The 22,447-nt window shown below is 41.2% G+C and overlaps 5 protein-coding genes across 13 annotated transcripts in view; 3 read left to right on the top strand and 2 right to left on the bottom strand.

The window, feature by feature from the left end:
* The window catches only part of LOC135164879 (non-homologous end-joining factor 1-like), a 52,352-nt gene that overhangs the window by 15,418 nt on the left and 14,487 nt on the right, over positions 1-22,447 (bottom strand). For 3 of the 4 annotated variants that reach the window (XM_064125665.1, XM_064125647.1, XM_064125656.1), the window contains exons 6-7: positions 15,458-15,574; positions 15,186-15,300 (exon numbers count right to left, since the gene is read on the bottom strand). The exons of the other annotated variant lie outside the window; for it this stretch is intronic. The gene's annotated coding sequence lies outside the window, so the exon portion shown is untranslated. The remainder of the gene's footprint in view (positions 1-15,185; positions 15,301-15,457; positions 15,575-22,447) is intronic. 4 annotated transcript variants of the gene reach the window in all.
* Positions 90-14,825, top strand: LOC135164760 (intermembrane lipid transfer protein Vps13). 5 transcript variants are annotated; one of them, XM_064125431.1, is made up of 8 exons: positions 90-236; positions 395-508; positions 1,075-7,388; positions 8,597-8,821; positions 8,984-9,199; positions 9,511-9,552; positions 10,164-10,229; positions 10,792-14,825. In XM_064125431.1, the coding sequence occupies exons 2-8, from the start codon at positions 409-411 to the stop codon at positions 13,639-13,641; spliced, it is 9,813 nt and encodes a 3,270-aa protein (XP_063981501.1). In that variant the 5' UTR covers positions 90-236; positions 395-408; the 3' UTR covers positions 13,642-14,825. The 5 variants fall into 5 exon arrangements, with proteins under 5 accessions (XP_063981501.1, XP_063981497.1, XP_063981489.1 ...); XM_064125427.1 differs by having other exon boundaries at positions 91-287; XM_064125419.1 differs by having other exon boundaries at positions 91-508.
* Positions 14,912-17,356, top strand: LOC135164933 (protein lifeguard 3-like). Its single transcript, XM_064125736.1, has 8 exons — positions 14,912-15,108; positions 15,189-15,327; positions 15,389-15,621; positions 15,682-15,735; positions 15,925-16,015; positions 16,124-16,249; positions 16,534-16,683; positions 16,927-17,356. The coding sequence occupies exons 1-8, from the start codon at positions 15,074-15,076 to the stop codon at positions 17,080-17,082; spliced, it is 984 nt and encodes a 327-aa protein (XP_063981806.1). The 5' UTR covers positions 14,912-15,073; the 3' UTR covers positions 17,083-17,356.
* LOC135164876 (3-hydroxyisobutyryl-CoA hydrolase, mitochondrial) lies at positions 17,416-20,047 on the top strand. Its single transcript, XM_064125632.1, has 4 exons — positions 17,416-17,686; positions 17,744-17,834; positions 17,912-17,973; positions 18,261-20,047. The coding sequence occupies exons 1-4, from the start codon at positions 17,684-17,686 to the stop codon at positions 19,284-19,286; spliced, it is 1,182 nt and encodes a 393-aa protein (XP_063981702.1). The 5' UTR covers positions 17,416-17,683; the 3' UTR covers positions 19,287-20,047.
* LOC135164918 (GTP-binding protein SAR1) lies at positions 19,652-22,414 on the bottom strand. 2 transcript variants are annotated; one of them, XM_064125719.1, is made up of 6 exons: positions 22,208-22,414; positions 21,625-21,673; positions 20,907-21,026; positions 20,696-20,761; positions 20,302-20,537; positions 19,652-20,107 (listed from the first exon to the last, which is right to left on the bottom strand). In XM_064125719.1, exons 2-6 carry the CDS (start codon positions 21,665-21,667, stop codon positions 19,991-19,993), a joined length of 582 nt encoding a protein of 193 aa, XP_063981789.1. In that variant the 5' UTR covers positions 21,668-21,673; positions 22,208-22,414; the 3' UTR covers positions 19,652-19,990. The 2 variants fall into 2 exon arrangements, with proteins under 2 accessions (XP_063981789.1, XP_063981798.1); XM_064125728.1 differs by lacking the exon at positions 22,208-22,414 and having other exon boundaries at positions 21,625-21,692.

A 22,447-nucleotide genomic window follows, 5' to 3' on the forward strand; every position in this document is an offset into this window, starting at 1 on the left:
TTCCACTACCTCCACTCCTTCAAACCCCACCAGTCCGTCGCACACCCCCCGAAAACTCCATGCCGACCTATATATTCACCAAGCGAGTCAAGGACACTGAATAGCTCGACTGAAAACATCACACACGGCATAGCCATGGATGAGAGTGTTTTGAAATAGCGTCATAACTCGATTTAGACCTATCGCAACAATAACAAATACATTCAGCTCGCATCATTCAGTGTTAGAACGTGACAGTAAGTGATAAAAGTAAAATAAATCCATCAACGCGGAAAGAGAGTCTTTAGGTTAGGAAAGTGGTGACGGTTCATTGGAGACAATGTGCTGAGAACACCTGTGTTGATTTTAATTAAGAAACTAATTCAATTAAATTAATTCCCCAACAATCTTCAAGGCCAAAACATCAAGATGGTCTTCGAGTCGATTGTCACTGAACTCTTGAACAAGTTCCTGGGGGAGTACATCCAGAATTTGGATTACAAGCAATTGAAAGTCAGTCTTTGGGGCGGTAAGTTCGATAATTTTATTGACACTTTGTTTTATCACCGATGACAGCTATCGTGCCGATGGGTCTGTCGCATTCAACACCTGTGCGTGATCATTTCATCATCGCGTAGCCAATATGTTTCATAAGGTGATGTCACCTTAACTATTTTTAGATTAAAAACACATAGCGGGAATGCCATTTTACATTGTGAGTTATCGGGTTGGGGAGGGAGGCGTGGGAATGCTGAGGAAGTAAAGCTGATTTTCTTCTGCAATGACATCCTCTTATGAATAACCAATTTATTCCTAATTAGAAGCAATACGGCGAAGGAATTCACTTGGGTTTGTCGTCACTTTATCGCTGGATTTTTATGACATCCATAAATTATATGGGGAGAAAATTTTTAAAGCTGTGAAAAACGTTTCGATGAAAAAGGTTTCTTGGCTTGAAATTGACCAAGAATTAATAAAAAGGTCAATAGAAATTCGATGGCCATCTCCATTAAATTTTGTCATCCCTGACAAAATCCGCCAACTCCAGTTCTAACAACTTTACCTCTGGAATAATCATTTTTCCCTTTCCACTAGGCGATGTAGTCCTGACAGACCTCCTAATCAATGAAAATGCCCTGGACGTGTTGGATCTGCCCATTAAGCTGGGCTATGGTCGCCTTGGCAAGCTAATCCTAAAGATCCCCTTCAAGGACATGTGGAACGGTCAGATAGATGCAATAATCGAAGAACTATTTATCCTGATCGTTCCCTCCAGCCAAGTTAAATACGATCCCGACAAAGAATCAAAAAATGAACTCGAGGCCAAGCGTGCAGAACTCGCGAGGATCGAGCGAACAAAGCAGCTCGCAGACACAAAACTCCAGGAGAAGCTCGACGACTCGATGATGGAGAAGCTCATCGCGAGGATGATAAAGAACATCCACGTCGAGATAAAGAGAATCCATGTGCGTTACGAGGACCATGTCACCTTCAAGGAGCACCCATTCTCCATGGGTTTCACCCTCAACAGACTAGCTTTAGAGAGTTGTAATGACTCCTGGTTGACAACTGGAAACCTCAAAGATATGTACTCCATTCAGCAGATTTTCAAACTCCTGACAATGGACGGCTTCGCTGTCTACTTGAATCCAAATCTTATGCAATTCAGCAAGCAACCACTTACGGAGTATCTTCGTCTCTTCTCCGAGAGCATTGCAACAACAGATCATGTGCCTGACGACTATCAGTACCTTGTAGGGCCAATAAACGTAAAAGCTAAACTCAAATTGAATCCGAAACCAGAGACTGACGGCAGCAACTACACAATTCCGAAGGTCTGGTTGGATCTGGAGATGCAGAAATTAAGAATTGGCCTGACAAAGCGGCAATACCAGACTCTCCTTCAGCTGTCTGAGGGTCTTGATCGCGCCACGAAAGCAGCTCCCTTTAGGAAGTACCGTCCCGACGTCCCGTCATACCGCGGGCATTACAAAGAGTGGTGGCAATTCGCTTACAAATGTGTCCTGGAGGAGACAGTCCGACGATGCCGAAGGAACTGGGACTGGTTGCACATGAAGGGCCATCGGGACACTTGCAGAAATTACGCGGAAGTCTATCAGACGAAATTGACATGCAAGAAGCCGTCAAAAGATATGGAGGAACGTCTGACGGAGTGTGAGAGAAAGTTAGATATCTTCAATCTGGTGGTTATTCGCCAGCAGATCGAGATGGAAGTTGAGAGGATTGCGGAAAAGGAGAAGAGTCTCAAAGCGAAGCAAGGGTGGTTTGGATTTTTATGGGGATCATCACAAACTGAGGAGGTGGAGGAACTCAATTCGGCTGCAGCTATCATGAAAAAATTCCAGGACGCTATGACTCCACAGGAGAAGGAAAAATTGTTCAGAGCCATTGATTACCAGGAGAACAGTGCACCTGCGCATTACCCTGAGACTTTCGTCATGATCGACACGAGTTTCTTCCTCCACGGGCTTCAGATCATAGTGTCGGACACTGACAAAGAATGCCCTGAGGTGCTAGATCTACAATTCAATGGCGTTCATGCTGCGTTCAAGGCCAGACCAGCTGCCTCGGCGGTTCTGGTAACAGCTTCTGTTAATGAGTTGCAATTACTTGGAGTTAAACAAAAAGGCAAAATTCCCTCACTGTTGAAGTCAGACTCGACTGGAGGTCCTGACAGAAGTTTGTTCTCGGTGTCCTACGAGAAGAACCCTCTGGACAAACTGTGTGGAGACAGGATAATTGTAAAATCCAAGTCCATTTACATCGCATACGATGCCGAGACGATCATCGAATTAGTCAAAGTCTTCAAGGTTCAGAACCCGTCGGCGTTGAATCAAATTCAAGCAGCTGCTGCTGAACGACTTGAGGGATTCAAAGAAATGTCAGCACTAGGTCTCGAATACGCAATTCAAAAGCACTCGACTCTTGATATTCAAGTGGATCTTGCTGCTTCTCAGTTAATTGTACCCTTTGGTGGTTTCTACACTGACGAAGCAGCAGTTATTGTCGTTGATCTGGGAAGTTTGACGATTCATACCCTGGAGAAATCCAAAGATGAATTGGCGACGAGTTCTGTCAAACAGTTGGTGAGCATGGGAAAGAGTGAGGAGGATATTCTCGCACATTTGAGGAAATACAGTTACGACAGATTCGCTTTAAAGATCGTGAACTTTCAAGCACTTGTTGCTTCAGAAGGAGAAGATTGGAAGAGTGCTCTAAAGGGTGCTGGCCACTCGATGGTACTTCTTGAACCGACGACACTTGAGATCCAATTCCACAAGTGTCTAATCACGGACGACCCAATTCTACCCAAAATGCGGATCGTCGGGCAACTGCCCTCTCTGGCACTGAGCATTGAAGACGCTAGACTCCTCGAGGCATTATCAATCGTTCAAAGTATTCCACTTCCGGAGGAGGATCCTGGAACATTGGAATCGGTTCCACTTACTAAATCTGTGTCTCAGTTGTCGTTGAACTACATGAAGGAATTGACAGCTGTTCAGAAGGAACAGAAGGAGCCAAGAACTTCTGTTCAGCAATCAACTGACCTCGAAGCCAAGTTTGTGATGAAGGAGTTCACATTGACGTTGTCTCGAAGAGAACCAGATGAGACGGTCAATCCTTTCGTCAGAATCGAGGTCCTACAACTCGAAGCAGAAATGATCCAGAGAACTTATGATCAAGAAGTGATGCTGAGATTGGGTGGAATCCAGGCTAAGCAGTACCATAATAACCAGGAAATTTACATGATCAATACACCAATGACTTCTGGACGGGAGGAGTATTTGATTATCATTCAATATGTTAATGTGAACAAGCATTCGCCGGAATTTGTGACGCGCCACGGGTCTGTTGTGAAACTCCTCAAATTGGAATTCACGACTTTGGATGTTTTGCTGCATCAAGAAGGATTGATAAATCTTATGAAATTCCTAACCCATATGCAGGAAAAGATGACCCCGTCAGTTCCTGCGGTAGATGAGCCAACGAATCGACATATCAGTCGTCTGCCACAGCTGTCAGTGATCCCTGAGGACACTTCGACATTTATCAAAGATAAGATTCAGAAGCAGAAGACTAAGTCAGACAAGAAGAGAAAGAAAGTGGTTGAGTGTATTGATCTTAAAGTGAAAGCCAAGATTGGGACTATCTCGTTAAAAATAAGCAGTGACTTCAGGGACATAACGGCCTTTTTCATCGAGGGAATTACAGCTGGGTTCATGATGAAGGCCTCTTACTCCCAGGCCAATGTCAATTTGACGTCCATTAATATCAAAGATCTGAATGAATCCTCGATTTACGAAAATATTATCTCGGTGGTAGACGGTGAGGCATTGCAAGTCGAAGCAGTGATGTATAATATTGAACCCGAGGATGTAGACAAAAACAACATGTCGATTAAAGTCATAATGGGATGTCACAGGATAGTTTTTTTGAACTCTTTTGTAACCGGAGTGATGAACTTCTTGAACCATTTTCAAGTCGCTCAGGAAGCAATTAAAGAGGCTTCAGCAGCAGCTGCTGAAGCTGCCAAGACCAACATCAAAGATGTCCAGGAGTCCGCAGCTAGAATTGAACTATCGATCAAGATCAAGGCTCCAATTGTCTATGTTCCCATGAATTCGAAGAGTGATCACTGTCTCATGTTAGACATGGGTAATTTGACTATCTACAATACCCTGAAGGCTCTTGAAGTCCAAACTGACAGCGGAGATTCCCCCATCATCGATGAGATGAAGATCGAATTACAGAATCTTAAATTGTCTCGTATGAAACTTGACAAGGACTTTTCCCCTGAATACGAAGTACTTTTGCTTCAACCGGTATCCTTTACATTGCTGGTGAATAGAAATTTATCAACTGCTTGGTTCAGAGGGATTCCTGACATCGAGATGTCAGGAAAACTGAAAACGATTGAGTTGTTACTGAGTCATGAGGACTACACGACAGTTCTTCAGCTGCTGGAGGAGAACCTGGGGGAGGTTATCGAGGAGCCTCAGCCGATTCAACCAGTACCCCTCGCCACCAAAAAATCTGTCGACGTTCGTAAAACATCAGTTACGAAATGCGAAGTCGAAGTGATCAGCGATAAAACCAGTGACTTGCAGCCGCTGAAGCAGGCGCACACGTCCATAAAATTCGAATTTATCATGGACAGTTTAATGATTCACCTGTTCACAGGAGAATCAAAATACCTGAAGACAACCACCTCACCGTTACATAAGCCTGAGAACGGTCTCGCTAAATTTGGATTAAGTCACTTTGCAGTCAAGGGGAGAATCTTCGAAGATGGACTCCTAGCGACATCGATTCTCCTTATGAATTGCACGTTAGATGACACACGTCAGGTTCGTCAAGGCTCCCTAACGAGGATCATGGAGAGAACCTCAGCAGTTCCTTCGATCGATGACTTAACGAAGGAGGACTCGAAGCCAGTGAGAAGTATGTTAGACGTGACAGTCCGCAAGAGCTCGAACGACATGTTCGTTGACGTTCGAGTCTTTTCATTTAGCATAATCGTTTCCCTGGATTATCTGATAAAAGTCAAGGAGTTCTTCGATGTCGAGAGTACTAAGACAGCTCAGAACGCAGAGCTAATGGCGTCGCAGAAGGGGACAGATGTTCCGAAGAAGAAACCTTCTCCTCCACCAAGTCCATCTATGATGACAATAAACCTCCTCGTAGAAAAACCAGACATAATCCTGCTCGAGGACATGGACGACATAAATTCAAACTGCATTGTCCTCAATACTGAATTGCAGATGAAGGTACGAATGATTGGAGAGCATCAGGTAATATCCGGGTCGGTGAAAGACCTCTCTATTCTCGCCGGAGTATACAATCCTGCGAGACGAGCCGACTGGATCTACCAAGTGCTTAAGCCCTGCACCATCAGCATCGCGGGCTCGACACCCGAAGGAAAGGGCTTGCATGTAGACGTCTGTTGCACAGACATCCATCTGTCAGTATCTCCAGGAGTAATAGAGATTCTGAATCGCGTTGTCCAGAAGATAACAGCAAAGGAGTCAGAGCCTGGAGAAGAGGTTCAAGCAGATCCAACTCACGAAGGTCTCTGGTTGATCACACCTTATGAAGAGAAGAACTACTGGTTCTTGAAGACTGAAGTTGCCCAGGAGGCACTCGACTTCCTCGCCTTCGAGGAAAGTGACGAAGCAGCTATTTATAAACCGGAGCTAGCTATCCTTTCAGCCCCAAATATTGTTCTAACTCTCGAAGCTGGTGTTGGTAATAAGACACTACCGATGCTCCTTCTTCATATAGGCTTTCAGAGCAACATCAACGACTGGAGCACGAAGACGATGAGCATCGATAGCACAATGTCAGTGATAATGGCGTACTACAACAGTCGTCTAGCCCTATGGGAACCCCTGATAGAGCCCATCGAGACTTTCAAGAATGGAGAACGAACTTCCAGTTCCTGGGAACTGAAAACCAAGATCTCTTTCCACGATGTCTCTTCGGATTCACCTACGGCCAGCGCCCTAAGTCCGAGTACCGAAAGTGAACCTGAAGAGTTTCAACAGCCCACACGAATGTCTATAGACGTTCAGTCCTCCGAGAATCTTGAAATCACAGTCACTAAGACGTGTCTAGAGGTTCTCCAGCAGCTTGGACAAGCTTTTTCAAACGCCATGATTGTAACGGACAAAGGATCTCCGTCGAAATTAGCGCCCTATCTGCTGAAGAATGAGACTGGTTTGTCGTTGACCCTCGATCTAGTCAGGAGCAAATTCAAGGTAATCAGTGGTACCGTGGAGACGCTTGATCCAGTCTCCGAAACTTACTCGGAAGTTGTTCTTGAGTCTGGGGCGTCAGTTCAACTGGCGCCGAAGACAGTTAAGGCCGGCATCGATGTTTTGGAGCAACTCAAGAGTGTTTCCGTGAAAGACTCCGGGGATAATGTCTTCGTGGTGACGTTCAAGGACATTGGTAACAGGCTGGAGATACCCGTGTTGAAAGCTGACAAGCGATTCTTTCCCCTCAAGTACAGAAAAGAGGGCTCTGAAGAATGGGGTCTCATCTCCGATGTTGTAGTGGAGGATGGCAGTACTGTTGTCACACTCAGGAGCATTCTCCAGGTGCACAATCACTTTACCCAGCCAATCTCGGTTTACTACATGACGAAACGAGGGAATGAAGTGGAGTGCGTTGGAACTGTGGCACCTGACAAAAAGCTGAATCTTCCCCTGGATGCGGTCTATACGCCCACCAATATTTATTGGCTCTTTTTCAGTGTTGAAGGGTACATGGTAGCCGTGGAGCCTTTCATCTGGAAAGATCTCCAGAAAACGGTTTCCATGACGAAAGTACTTAAATGCGATTCCAGGGAAAAGGGAGACGACAACAAAGATGTCTTCTATATTCAGGTTGGTGCATTTTCCAGGGAATTATTTGTTCTTTTGACGTATAAATTCGCGGCTAGCGTTACTGAGTGTGTGATTGAAGTTGTGGATGAGAGATGAGGATGAAGAGCAGATTATTTTGGTAGTTATCTTTACAATCTATGTGTTATAGAGTGAAGATCGATGTGGTTTTAAGATTTTTCGGAATCGCTTATGAATTAACTCTCTCTAGATGTATATTTTTATTGCTCAATACTTTGCTGGTGAATTGGCAAAAGAGAAAATTTCATTGAAAAATCGAGGTCATTCAGTAAGCCTGGTAATATAATATAATTCTATTGGTTATTTACTTAGAAGAACAAATGGTGTTTTATTCTCATTACGAGCCAGATAAAGAGTTTGGAAAATTCATATCGCGATATTTTTTATTGAAAGCATTTCAATAGAATTGACAGGAGATTAAAAATCTCTTGTAGAAGTTCTATATGGTCGATTTGAATATGAAATTTTTTCGAACTCATTTTATTGGTCAATTTTCATTATTTGGGTTTGACTACTCTCTCCACTTCTAGATTATTTTCACTCTCATCGTCGTCGGTTGTATCATCTACAATAACACCAATCTAAATTTGTTATTCAGTAATATTGATTGGTGGAGTAGACTAAAACGTTTTCGTAATAATAACAAATTGAAATCGTCAACGGTTCCTTGTAAGGATACACCGAAATTGTTGGAACGGCCTATCAAGGTAGCGTCTACGAACAGTTATTGAATAGTTCGAAATGTTGTTGATTGGCTTTTTGACTATTCGTAGATTTAATCACCGCACGGAAGATTTTTATTGAATAATTTAGAAAATTCGTTGAAAAATTCTATTAGTTTTCTCTAGACCATTCTATCAGTTTTATGCGAATTATATCAAACTCCATACAGGATTTACTGATCCTTGTTATTACAGAACTATCTGATAATGTTTCTATTGTAAAGAAGGTAGAGACAAACAATTAAAATCCAATAGAATTCTGTAGGAAATTCAGTAGGTTTTCCAACGAAATTTTCTCGTACGTGTCACATTTGTCCAAAGCAGTCTGTATGATAGATGTCAGATGTAAGTTTATTGGGATCGTATTGATGGATAGAAGTTGCATCATTTCGCATGGACTATTTGTAATCAGGGATATTCAATGCTGCGAGTACATAATTACTCAATAATCCTCGTAATTTATTGCAGGCTGTGGGAGAGATAGAGCAGGTGTTCTTTGAGAACACAAACCGACACACTATGGCCAGCACAATTTATAATGTTCATTTGTACCCAGCTGTCTATCTCAAGAATTTCTTACCCATTGATATCGTCATTGAACTTCCTGGCTCTGTCGAGGAGATGCTGGTGAAAGCCAGCGAGACACTGCAGTTACCGGTTATTGACCCGAGCAATTCGAATATTGTTATCAAGGTAATACGTGTGATGATTATGATAATGACTTGAGAGATTACTTCTATTAGATGTGATTTATCTATACTCCAAGATCGAATTTGGATTGCGCTAGTACTGATTCTTGTATATCTTTTCTTGGAAAATTAAGATAACAAATTTATATTGCTCTTTCCGAATTAGTTGCCTCAATACCTGGAGAAAGATTGGTCCTGCAAGGGGGAAATAGTAGCCGAACCTCCGGAATTCTCTGTATGGTCCTTCGAGTCTTTCGACAGTGCCCAGAAAGTTATAATGGATCTGGGAATGCACTGCTCATTTAATCACGGATCAGTCGTCATGGCGCTCTACTGTCCCTTCTGGATGCTCAATAAGACGGGACTGATGTTGTCTTACAGAGTAAGTACAAAGTAATGGTCTCAGTATGCGCGAATAATTTCATTATTTTTATGTTTTTTATGAATTCGTAATTAATTTTTGTAGCCTTTTATTTGCAGATTTTTTTCGTTTCCTTTGACATTCATTTCCTGCCCATATTGAGTTTCTCAATTTTCGGGTCCTGAGGTACTTTTTCTGGGTTCTACTGACTTCTTCACATTTATCAACTAACACGACTAATTTATTTCCTCTAGCGCTAATTAAAAGCATCATCATGAAAAATTAACGCAAATCCATTATGGTAATCATATCGGATTTGAATTATTTTTCAGAAATCAAGTAAAGGTGGCAAAGACCAGACGAGTCCAGCTAAGGTAGAATATCTTCCTTCTTTAAGTATTCTTTGTACTTTTCTTACCACAAATACATTTCTATTTTTCAATGGCTCTTGGCGACGGATGCTATCGTTAGTTAGGATGAGGTTGCATCTTTGCAGAAAAATTTCATTTTTCTGCACGAATTGAGATATTTTGTTCAGGAATTTCGGTCAAGCTAAATGAACGTGACTCTTCTAGTGAATTTTATTATTTTGGCTTTTTGGAGTTCACATGTAAGCCGCGTCCACGTTGCCGAATGGGTAACGCAAAATGCTGGTATTGGCTTGTTATGAAATTGCAATGTTTATGCGTTATAGAATTTGATTTGAAATTTCTGATGCTAGATGGTAAGCTAGGACCAGTTAGTCGACAGTTTGATAAAAAAATACAACTAGTATAGTTTTCTACTTTGAAAAAAATTTACCTGAATAACCATAACTAGAAGACAAAGTCTCTCAAAGAAATTTCAATTCATATTAGCTACCTAGGTCGCTCATAATTTAAAGTACCAAATTTTTAGTTTAACCGAAATTGTCATAGTTTTCGTTTGGCCAGTGATCCTACAACATGAAATATCCCAGCAATCTACATTAGAAGGTGTATTTCAGAAATTCCTATGCTCGATGCGACCGAGACGCCGCAGAGGAGAGTTTGGCAAGCGAAAGGGCAAACCGGTGATCAATCATTTCATATTCACTCAGTTTCAGTGCTGTGCTACTCACAATCTCTAAGATACTTCTGGGATACTGGTGTCGATTAATAATAAGAGCTGCTCTATCCTCCACTCCTTTATTTTAGAATGTCCATCTGCACTGTGCATGTCTAAACTTCCAGCCTGAACTCAATGTGCTTTAACATCTACTAATTACCATAATTTGACATAACGAGGGATTGAGGGTTGGGTTTCATTTACAGCTCTTCCTGATTATGGTGGAAGCTTTTAAAAATTATCTGCAATGAAGTGGTGGCTCAGCGAATAAATTAATGGACAATTTAATATTCGTTATCTCTGCCAAACTAACGCTTCAGGCACTAAAAAATTCAACAGAAAAACCTAGCGAAATCAATAGAAAATTCTAGCTGATTTCGGCCGATTCTATTGCAGAAATTCGCAGTTGAACTGCATATATTTTCTGTGCCATCACCACTTCATCCCAGAGTCTTTAACTATTACTGGACGGTAATCTGCCTGTGAGAAACCCCCCCAAGCACTAACTCGTGCCCTTCTAATTCTAGAGTTCCGAAGATCAGCTGAACGTGATGTACCATCCGGAGCACTACAAGGGCCCCATTCTGTTTTCTTTCCGATCGAAGGCCTTCTTCGGCAAGAAGAAAGCTATGGTCCGAGTGGAGGATGGCGAGTGGTCCGAGAAATTCCCAATCGACGTTGCTGGTAGCAAGGGAGTCGTAGTCTGCAGGTACAACGGCAACAACTATCGGATAGGTGTTCACAATCAGCTGACCTACAACTCTCTGACGAAACAGATAACGTTCACTCCTTACTACATTCTGATAAATAACGCGAGGTTTTTGATCGAGTGCCAAGAGGCGAATAGGCCGGCGAGTACGATAACACGGGTGCCATCAGGCGAATGTCTCGCCTTCTGGCCAGAGTCTGAACAAGAACGAAAGCTTCTGGTGGCCATGGTAGGAGGCCACAGTGAGAAGACAGCACCATTTATCTTCACCGAGGTCCATACGACTCTCTTGAAACTAGACAACAAATACGGAGGCATCAACATTGATATTCAGATCAATGAGGGCGGGGTTTATATTTCAATGTCCGGGTACACTCCCGGCAATGCTCCAGCGCTGATAATTAATCACACATCGCAGACAATTCACGTTTGGGAGAAGGGATCCATAAATGTAAGATCGTTACAGTCATTCAATCGAATGTTCTACACGTGGGAGAACCCCTCGGGCTCCAGAAAACTCGTCTGGGAGGATCACAATAAGAAGGAAATTGAGAATGACTTGAGACAGGACAATCTGGGTGCCTTTCAGAGCCCCGACACGCAGGAGGAGATCTTCTACGTGTCGTTCTTGGATGGAACTCAACGAGTTTTGCTATTTACGACGTCTTTGAAGATAGCTGAGGAGTGTCAGCTTGTTGGTGATCTTGAAGTCGCTGATCAGGACATAACTATGAGTATTCATGGAGTGGGATTGTCACTGGTGAACAATATAACGAGAACGGAATTGTTGTACATGTGCATTGCCGACTCTGGGATCATCTGGGAGACGAGAAAATCAAACGGAGGGCGGTGGAAGCCACTCAGCACTCAGGAAGTGCTTGTCATTGAGGAGGGATACCAAAAGTACCTTAGAGAGGTCCAATTGAAGAGCGATACACCCCCTAGGGTGATGCTGGATCCCAAGTTGATGGTCGATTATCAGAATATGGAAATGTTGAAGCCTCATCGGAGGTACATGAGAAGAAGCTTCCAAACTGGGCTTTGGGTGCAGTACAGAACGTCTGCTCATCAAGTTCAGCTTCATGCCAAGATCAACAGACTGCAGATCGATAATCAGTTGTATGACTGTGTCTTCCCAGTGATTCTTGCCCCTGTACCTCCACCAAAGAGTGTGACTCAGTCGTCAGTTGTGAAGCCTTTCGCTGAGATGAGTATTGTGAAGCGATTGTTGGAGCACAGTACCGTACAGCAGTTTAGATACTTCAAGGTTCTCATTCAGGAGTTCCATGTTAAAGTGGATATTGGGTTCATCAATGCACTGATGGCATTCTTCGAGGCCAATCAGGTGAATGACGCCGAAGAAAGCAAGCTATTCCGAACTGATATGAAATTAGTAGACGAACCCCTAATGTACCACGTGAACCTAATAACGACCGCTGAGCAGAAGAACTTCTTTGATCTCCTTCACTTTTCACCACTGAAAATCCACGTGAGTTTTTCGATGACTGGAAGTGGAGGTGGTCCTTCTGCAGTTCCCCAAGTTCTCAATGTCGTTCTCCAAGGAATCGGAGTGACTTTAACAGACATCAACGACATTGTCTTTAAGTTGGCTTACTTCGAGCGTGATTATGTCTTTATGACGCATCAGCAGTTGATTTCCGAAGCGACGAGCCATTACGCCGGACAAGCCATCAAGCAAGCTTACGTTCTGGTTTTAGGATTGGACGTAATCGGTAATCCTTATGGTTTAGTGGTTGGAACGATGAAGGGGATCGAGGATCTGTTCTACGAGCCTTTCCAGGGGGCCATCCAAGGTCCAGGGGAATTCGCTGAGGGCTTGCTCTTAGGAGTTAGAAGCATGTTGGGTCATACTGTCGGGGGTATGGCCGGTGCTGTCTCCAAGATCACTGGAGCCATGGGGAAGGGATTGGCTGCTCTGACTTTTGATGAGGATTACCAAAGAAAACGTCAGGAGCAACTGAATAAACAGCCAGCTAATCTGCAAGAGGGTTTAGCTAGATCAGGAAAAGGTCTGGTAATGGGAGTTGTCGACGGCGTAACAGGGGTCGTGATGAAACCACTCTCAGGAGCTAAAGAAGAAGGTGTTGAAGGATTCTTCAAAGGATTTGGCAAAGGCGTAGTGGGACTGGTAACAAGACCAACCGCTGGTGTCATCGACTTTGCAAGTGGATCTTTCGGGGCTGTGCGACGCTGTGCTGAATTAACTGAGGAGGTCAGGCGGACGAGACCTCCTAGGTACCTCCAACCTGATTCTCCCGTCAGGCCCTATGTCAAGGAAGAGGCTGAGGGACATAAGATTCTTCTCGAACTTGAGAAAGGAAAATTCGCGAATACTGATGTCTACTTCTTCCATGTCCATATTCAGAAAGACGTTCTTCTCCTCACTGATCAGAGAATTGCTTATCTCGAGCATAACGATCTCTTTGGGGGCTGGAAGGTCGAATGGAGCTACACGTGGCAGGAAATACCACAGAAAGCGCAGATTGTTGATAAGGGAGTGCAGATATTCGTGAAAGATGGGAAGAAGAAGAAATTAGGACTTTTTGGGGGAAGCGATAGTTCAAAAGTGGTTTTGATTGGGGATTACCTCCTGAAGCAGCAGCTGTGCCACAGGATAGAGGAACAACTCGACCAACTTGAGGTGTAAACGAGACATGACAGACAAATCATAAGAAAAGATAATACACTATATAAAATCCCATTGATAGAATTCTGCGCTTCGTTTGGAAAAACGAGGTTTTGTATTCTTTATGTTGTTTATCCATTGACTTCGATTTATCGGTGCCAATGAACATTATTTACTGCCTCAAACCCGTAGTGTATAAGGGGAATTTCCTGTTTCAATGAGTCTGGTAGCTGGAGAACTTCATGCTAGTCCGAATGATAATAATCAAAAATATATGTCAAGACTATTTTCATGCACAAACACATGTACAAAAAATTCTTTTAATTCCTAGGACTCCTATTGAAAATTCAATGTTTGCTCATTGTATTGAAAACCTCGATACAATTCGTTGTTCTGTATTAGAAAAATGTTCCGCTAAAATCCTTCCAGTCGAACTTTCTACATTTATCAATTAGATGTTCATTAGATTTGAACTGACGAATTAAAAAAACGAAAATTCATGTCATCGACTTGATAGAACATAACTCGATACAGTAAATTCTATGAATTCAATTTACGAGTTTCGACTAACGACCAATCGGAGACAGATGCAAAATTATCAATACAGTGGGTAAAGAACGGATATATTTTCAAATGGATGTCCAATAGGAATTCTTTTTCGGTGACACTTTTTATTCACACGCACATGCTATTTTTTCGATAAACGCTATGAAAAAATGCAAACGGAAAAAATGCGAAGTATTTCAGGAATGAAGTGGTGAAGGGACCGCGTCAGGGATCACTTCATTGCCAGTTTTTGTAGATGAGACATACGTCTTGTTCTATGGCCTACTGAGTGCCTGCATTAGTATATAACCATATAATCTTATTTTTATTTTTATTTTCATTTTTTACGCGAGTGTTTTTGCTGTTTTCAGGTGAGATATCGATATTTCTATTGGATAACGTTTTTTCTTCATTGATATATTCCAGGTTACACTTTTTTACACGTATTATAGATTATATAAATGAGGAAAACGTTTATGAACTTTGCGGTATTGTCAACGGGGAGAAAACCATCGTTAAAAGCTTCCATTATTCTATTGATTATTGATGAATGAGGGGACTTTAGAGCCTGGTAACAACGGTTGTTTGATATTTAAATTTTAAATAAAGAGTGATGCAGATATTGTTATATGAATTTAATAAAGGACTGTCACGAGAAATAGTTCTGTTATTTATTATTTGCCTGCATGAGTGGTTTAGATGCCCATATCTCTTAAAATATTAAGGCATGTGCAAAATATCTTGATGTGTCGCATAGCTTATGGATTCCTTCGTTAAACGAAATAACTATCATTAACTGAAAATTTATGGTTCGCCATCGCGTCGTCTTTAGGTTTGTCTTCGTTTGTTTTTCCAATTCATGAATTTTGCCGAAGTTTTTTGAGGTTTGGAAGGACATACCTGGGGTATGGAATCACGACCCGGTCAAGGGACTAATGCAAGGTGAAATAAAATGTCATGAAGGGACATGACTCTTAAAAATATCAATCTTTTAACAACTCATTGGATCAATTACTCACCAGAGACGAACCACCCCCATATTCCTCCCTTGCACCACAAAATTACGAAGGGCCAGAGCCTCTCGGGATGCAGAGTATTCCAGTCGCAGTGGGGGGTCCACCCTATCTTCCGCCACTAGTCAAGGGACAGAAAATTCAAAGTGTAAAGATAACGATTTCAAAAATGAGATAGGGTGATGATTTGATTTCCACAACGCATCTAGGGCCCTTATGAAGTCACCGTCGATGAGAATATGGTAAGACAAAGAGAAATGCAGAATCAGGCGATTTACCGGTCATGGCTGGAGCAGCAGAGACGAGCGGCACTTCCGGAGGACGAATACTTCGCTGAATTTCAAGTCGCTAAAGTCCGACGAGTCTTCATTCAGAAAGTCTTCTTCATTCTGTTCCTACAATTCATATTTACAGCGTTATACATCGCATGGTTCATGTTCTAGTGAGTGAGTTTTTTATGAAATAGATCGAGCAGATTATTTGCAATCTTTTTTTTCTCTAGTGAGCCGGCCAATATTTTCATCAAGACACACTGGTACCTGTGGATTTTCGCTATGTAATTATCAAAGAGCATCATCAATTCATAGAAAATCGCAGTAAAAAATAACATTTTTCGTAGAATTTGAAGATTAATCGCCAGATTTTTTAATGATGTTTATTCACGCGTGTTACTTATGAATTTTCTTTAACTCCAATAACTCTTTAATGGTGATATACTCATAATAACTAAATATTGCTATTAAAGGGTAGCATTCATCTGCTCGTACTGCAGCATCTCCCTGACTGATTGCGGCAGAACACAATCTGGCTGGGGTGGCATTTGTCTCCTGCTTCTAGTAAATCCCTCATACTTCCCCTCCCACTATTTATAATCTAGAAATTACCCTGAATTTTTCCACGTACACCCTTTTACATTTTCTATCATTGTTCCTAAAAAATTCAAGACATTAGCAGAGTCACACCTCTCGGCTTACATATCCGTCCACTTCGAAGTCGAAGTTGTGCTTATAGCTGTTACTGCTACAGCTGCGGTCTCTATCTTCATCACGGCTGCAGCAGTATGCTGCAGGGTAAAGGGAATCAAAATAAAAATGCAGGAAAAAATTGTATAAATGGCAGTTCTAGCAGCCCTCCACAATTCGCCGTGAAAATTGCGTTATTTGTTTCTTACATATTCAAAATTTCATGGATATCTTTATAGAAATAATTTCCACAGAATATTGCCAAAGCAAATTGTCTGTAGGCCAAATGAGAACCCCATAGAAATCTGCTAGAATCTTCATTTAACACTAATTTTTTCCATCACTTTTCAAAATGAAATCTGTCTATGATATGTCCAACTTTGGATTTACAGTTTGATTTCACTAAATATTCGGGACTGCTGAGCATTTTGGCATTCGTGTCACTACTGACACTGCTCTTGTTGGTCATCACCATGATGTTTACCAATATTCCAGTCGTCATGACAATTTTTGGATCTATTGGAGCTCTGGTTTTCTCTCTGGTAATTTTTTGGTCTACTGAATTTTCCTTTTAAAATAGTCATTATCGACAATGCTGACAGATAAGAGACAACTATAGAAACAAAAGTTCTATGAAAACGATTATATGCAGTGCCTAAGCGTTGACCAGGAGTTCCTCTGCTTATGTTTACCATCATCTTTCAGTCACCTCGATTTTGTGACGTCGTTACAAACACTTGTTTCGATTTCTCTATCCATTTTTTACCTAAAGTGAATAATTTCAGTACCTGTACTTCGACATTCAAACGATCATGGGTGGCAGAAGAATTCAAATAAGCCCCGAAGAAGTTCTCTTCGCCACAACGCAGCTCTACGTCGACATTATCGGTCTATACAGATACATGCTTCTTATCGTAGGAGGCAGTCAATCGAACTCCTGAAGTCTTCTTGATTTTATGACCACCCCGCTTATAAACAATATATTGAAGAAAATTGAATAAATATTTCTGTACCCGTATCGAAATATACAATTTTTTCTGAGTGTTCAACTTAGCGAATCTACAAACATGACGCGATTTGAGACTTCCATACAAAAACAAAATCAACCGCTTCTTAATGTTTTATGAAGAACGAGGAGAAGAACTCGAGGAAGGAAGAAGTGGAAGTTGCGTTTGCGGAAGAGACTCGCGAATAGAAAAATTGAGGCGCATGACATACACATGAGAGTGTGCTCCCCAATGGAGTTATTCATAAACATATATCCCTCTACCGAGCGAAATCATCAACCCTCCCCCCTTCCTCCAAATGGTATATCAAAGATAATTATTGGAAGTGATCCATGTAATCACTCCGTAAATTTCACGAGAAGACTCTGGGCATAGTCCTAATGAGTCAGCATCATTAAACATCGAACAATAATTGCCGCGGGTGATCTCTGCTATATAATCTCTAGTTTCCACTACGGTAAATCCACAGGTGCAGCGATATTGAAAGGAGACTAAGAAATAATTGAACGTTCAAAGTTCACCGGTCCGGTTAGAAATGGTAATTAGCAAAAATAATAATCAGATAGTGAAGTCACTAAAATCTATTTCTGAATAGATGGAGAATATAACCTTAAAATTGCTGGTACCGAATGCCAGGAGAACGATGATGAACATCTTATCCCGGTCCCTAGGAACTAGTAATGCCGGTAAGATGAAAAAATCAACACAATGATAAATACAATGATAGGATGAATTATTGCTGATTCATTATGTATCATTGCAGCTGATAACAAAAGAGCGGAGGGAAGTCATGCTGAAGCACATGAAGATATTCTCTTCGAAGAGGTATTTTTTATGTAATCATTTCAGTAGTGGAGTTACAAAACGTAACAGAACAGAGAAAAGAAAATTTGATAATCGGTAGATAATTACTTCAAGGAAGTTTCCGATGAGACTGAACCATTGCATGATTTAATATATCGAAATATTTAACTAATCAAGGATTAGAAAAAAATTAAGTTATTTACCAAAACTGTCTTCTGAAATGGAAATTCCGCTCATTCTGTTACGCTTCCGTATCTATCATTAAGATATGCTACGAATGAAAATAAGATTATAAATAACGTTCCCAGATCGGTGAGAGTGGATTGATAACTTTGAATCGTCCAAAAGTTCTGAACGCCATCAATCTTCCAATGGTAAGCCAAATGTACTCTGTCCTGAAAGAATGGGAAACATCGAAGAATCTGGTTGTGATCAGAGGAAGTGGAGATAAGGCGTTCTGCGCTGGAGGCGACGTCAAGTCTCTTGCACGCTCTCTCCAGGAGCCTGGGGGTAGAGCACACAATTGCGAGTTCTTTCGAAAAGAATATACACTGAACTGTCTCATTGGAAGGTTCAAGAAGCCTTACGTCGCGCTGATCCATGGGATAACGATGGGAGGTGGTGCTGGTCTCGCGGTTCATGGTAAATATCGTATTGCCACTGAAAAAACTGTCTATGCAATGCCAGAGACTGCGATAGGACTGTATCCCGATGTTGGTGCCACATATGTACTTCCTCGTTTGCGGGGACACCTGGGATTCTATTTGGGACTCACTGGGCATAGGTTGAAGGGAGTCGATGTCAAATTGACCGGTGTTGCTACCCATTACGTTCAATCCGCCAAACTCGAAGAATTGACCGATGTGTTACTTAAGTCTGGTGGTAAAGACTTGGAGAAAATTCTAGACTATTATGAGGATAAAACCCCGGCTGAATTTTCTTTAGCTGAATATTTAGATAAAATTGATGAATACTTTTCGGCGGATACTGTCGAGGAAATAATTGACCGCCTGAAAAAAAACAAGGGTGAATGGGCTCAGGGGGTCGCCGATAATCTCAGTAAGATGTCACCAACTTCACTCAAGTTGACCCTCAAGGCATTTCATAAGGGGAGAAGAATGAATTTACCTGAATGTCTGACTATGGAGAACAGACTGTCTAATAGTGTTAGCAGAAGAGATAGTGATTTTTACGAGGGTGTCAGAGCCCTTTTGATTGATAAAGACGGTAAACCCAGATGGAATCCTGGGACTCTTGAACAAGTCACAGATGATTACATCGAGGGAAAATTCAAAACTTTACCGCCTGATGAAGAATTGAATATCGAGGCGTGAAACTAGTGGTGAAACGCAAATAAATATAATACATAATTATTTGGATATCGTGTCATATGGTTAAAAGTATAGAAGTTATTCATCTGTATGAGCTCCAGAGATTTTATACTGATATTGAAGAAAAATAATAAATTTTGTTTCGTAACGACATCTAATTTCTTCAACGTGAAAGACATGTCTTCAGGTGTCCATAACGTAAACAAAACACGTGGACGGAAATGACTACAGTCTCATTCATCTAAATGACTAAATCACTGACAAAGGTTATTGATTACTCACAGAGATGCTGGCGATAACTCATTCATTTGTGACAAAAGTCTCAAAGACACAATAAAATGGAATAATAATTGTATTCACACACTTGGTTGTTCATTTATCAAAATGTTTTTTTTTCCTTTTTATTTCTCAAACGGTTTTGCATTCATTTTCGTATCAATAGCATCTCTTTCTTCTCCCTCCCCACTTCTCAATAAATCGTTTAATCAATTAAAATGACAAATCTTTTCAGCACAAACATCACATTTGATTTCGAATTAAATACAATGATGGCTGTTATCAATGCATGAATTAATTTCACTGATGAAAAATAATTGTAACAATAAGGTACCAATATCTCCGTTGACGATTACATTGGTGGTTGATTTTTTCATTTGTTTCTTCCTGTTTTGACGAGGAGAACGATTTAATGGTGTTTACGTGCGTGTTCAGTCAATGTACTGGGCGAGCCAACGGAAGCCCTCGCCGTATCCCTGTCGTTTCAACACTGAGCACATGAACAACTCCAGTGGACGACCGGGAATATCACTTCTGGGAACTTTACCCTGAAAAAAAATCCCCAATAATCCCTTCGCAACAAGTTGAAATGCGTAAAAGTTACGATGGTTTTGTCAATTACCAATAATTGGAAAAATCTCATCCTGTTATTTCACCCATAAAACAGCCATTTTTTTAAAAAACAAGTTATGGAAACCTTAGAAGCCAGAATGTATAATATATTGTCGAGGAAGATACTCACCTTGCCAGTCGTTTGGCCATACAGATTGAAGTGATTCATGAGGTCTTGTTCTGATGCAGCGCCCGGCTTGTCGATTTTATTGCCTAATACAAGTACTGGACATGAGCTAAGTTGCTCGTCAGTAAGGAGAGCTTTAAGCTCAGCCTTGGCCTCTAGTAGTCGTGTAGTGTCACTCGCGTCTACCAGAAATACGATAGCATCTACTGCGGGAAAATAGTCCTTCCATACTCTACGTGCTGCAATAGAATATTGATCACTATGTTTTTGAGGAGTGAAGGGTCGTAAACATTCAATGACCAAGGGGTAGAAGAAGTCGTTTGTTTTCCCAATTTCTTACCATATTTTCCATAAAAACTTATTAATATTTTTATAAATATTATGTGCTATTGTTTACCCTGTGTGTGGCCTCCAAGATCGAAGGTCGTGAAGCGAATATTTCCAATGGACAATTCTTCAGACGCTGAAATAATAAAAGCACTTCATCAGCAACTCATTAAAACCATACCAAACACGTCGACTCATTTATTTACGGGAAAATGTATTAATTATTTTAAAAAACGAAGTGTAGACAGGGGATAAAAATAGGCACTAGGGGAATTAATTACTCGGATGCAACGTGGGTACGTGTTGAGCTAGCCGGTCGTCCTTGAGCATGTGAAGTAGTGTTGTTTTTCCGGCATTGTCCAGGCCGAGAAACAGTAATTTACCGCCCTTTTTCCATAGGCCTAAAAACGTAATTATGTGAATAACAGAGGCTCTTTTACTCCATTACTGATTGTGGTAGTATGGGACAACGAGATGGATCAATTCCAGGGGTCAATGTATGAAAAATACCTCAGGGAAATTGGATGAAACATACACAAATGATTTTTTTGAAGTTAACTAGTTTTCCGAGAATAACTCAAGACTGGAATTCCAAAATATTCATCGGAGGCTTATCTTCTTATCTTAAATTCAATAAAAAGAAAAATTCGGTGCACGATGAATTCGTCTACGGCCGTTACATGAACGATGTAAAATATTGGAAGGTTTGTTAAATGAATAATATGAAAATAATAAGGTATAGGAGATTGAAACAGTTGGTATTAGATCGTGACAATGCACTTGTTTTCCATGTTCTGACATTTCAGCATCACATTATAAATAAAACTACTACGCGTCTATTCTTGTGTAATGTGCGTTTCAAAAGTTCTCAAGCATTTGATTTTACATAAAATAAATGCATCGATTAATCCACACGGTTTTTTGATCATTCAAAAATGTCCCTGTTGTTGAAACATATCTCGTTTCCCCACAAACCCTTGAATAAAGAATAATGCTTACCTAGATAGCCGAGTACTCCGGAGAACCAGTCCCAAAGGAACATGTTTCACTAATTCCCAGTCCAAAACATGTAAAGAACAAACAAAAACAAACAACGTGATTACACTTCAAATGAAGTGACTCTGCAGAACAAAGTGCAAAAAAATCAGTCACGTCACGGGCAATTGAACATTCATGTGATCATTGACAAGAACAATGGTTGATGTCTAGCGTGTGGATAACCCTGACGTGCGTCAAGATCTCTCCACATCGACCCCACGTCCTTCTCACATGTTCATTGGAAACCGATAAAGATTGTCCCAAGATGATGGGGTTTTAATGAATAAAAGTTGTGTTAAATGCAAAAAACCCGAAATTTTCAGGTAAAAATTGACAACTCACTAACAGCTGTATAAAAATCACTGATGGCCCTCAAGAGCCACCAAGACCCAAAATTAAAATCCAAAAATAACAGTGGCTCAGAGTTATCTGGCAATCGTTGATGAAAAAAAAATGCGAAAATGAGTAAAAAATCTCCGTTATGTCTTGAGAGGTGGCGCACACGTTGGGTTTTCGTTGTGCTGGCAGCCAAATGTCGACTTACCCGTTTGTAATTATCAAGATTTATGATCAAATGATCCGGATGAAGTTTCCGGGGTTGACTGAGAAGTAATCGCGTGGGCACTCAATTCATTAATGGAAAATTTAAAAAATAATGTCGTTTTGGGGTAAATTGTGGACCCGCACTCGCACGATCTCGTTTGACACACCAGACACCACACGACCACACCACTTGGGTGGAGGGGGAAGAGGAGGGGACAGCTGCGGATTAGATTCGTATGGG

Source organism: Diachasmimorpha longicaudata, chromosome 1 (genome assembly GCF_034640455.1).
Source record: "Diachasmimorpha longicaudata isolate KC_UGA_2023 chromosome 1, iyDiaLong2, whole genome shotgun sequence".
Lineage (NCBI taxonomy): Eukaryota > Metazoa > Arthropoda > Insecta > Hymenoptera > Braconidae > Diachasmimorpha > Diachasmimorpha longicaudata.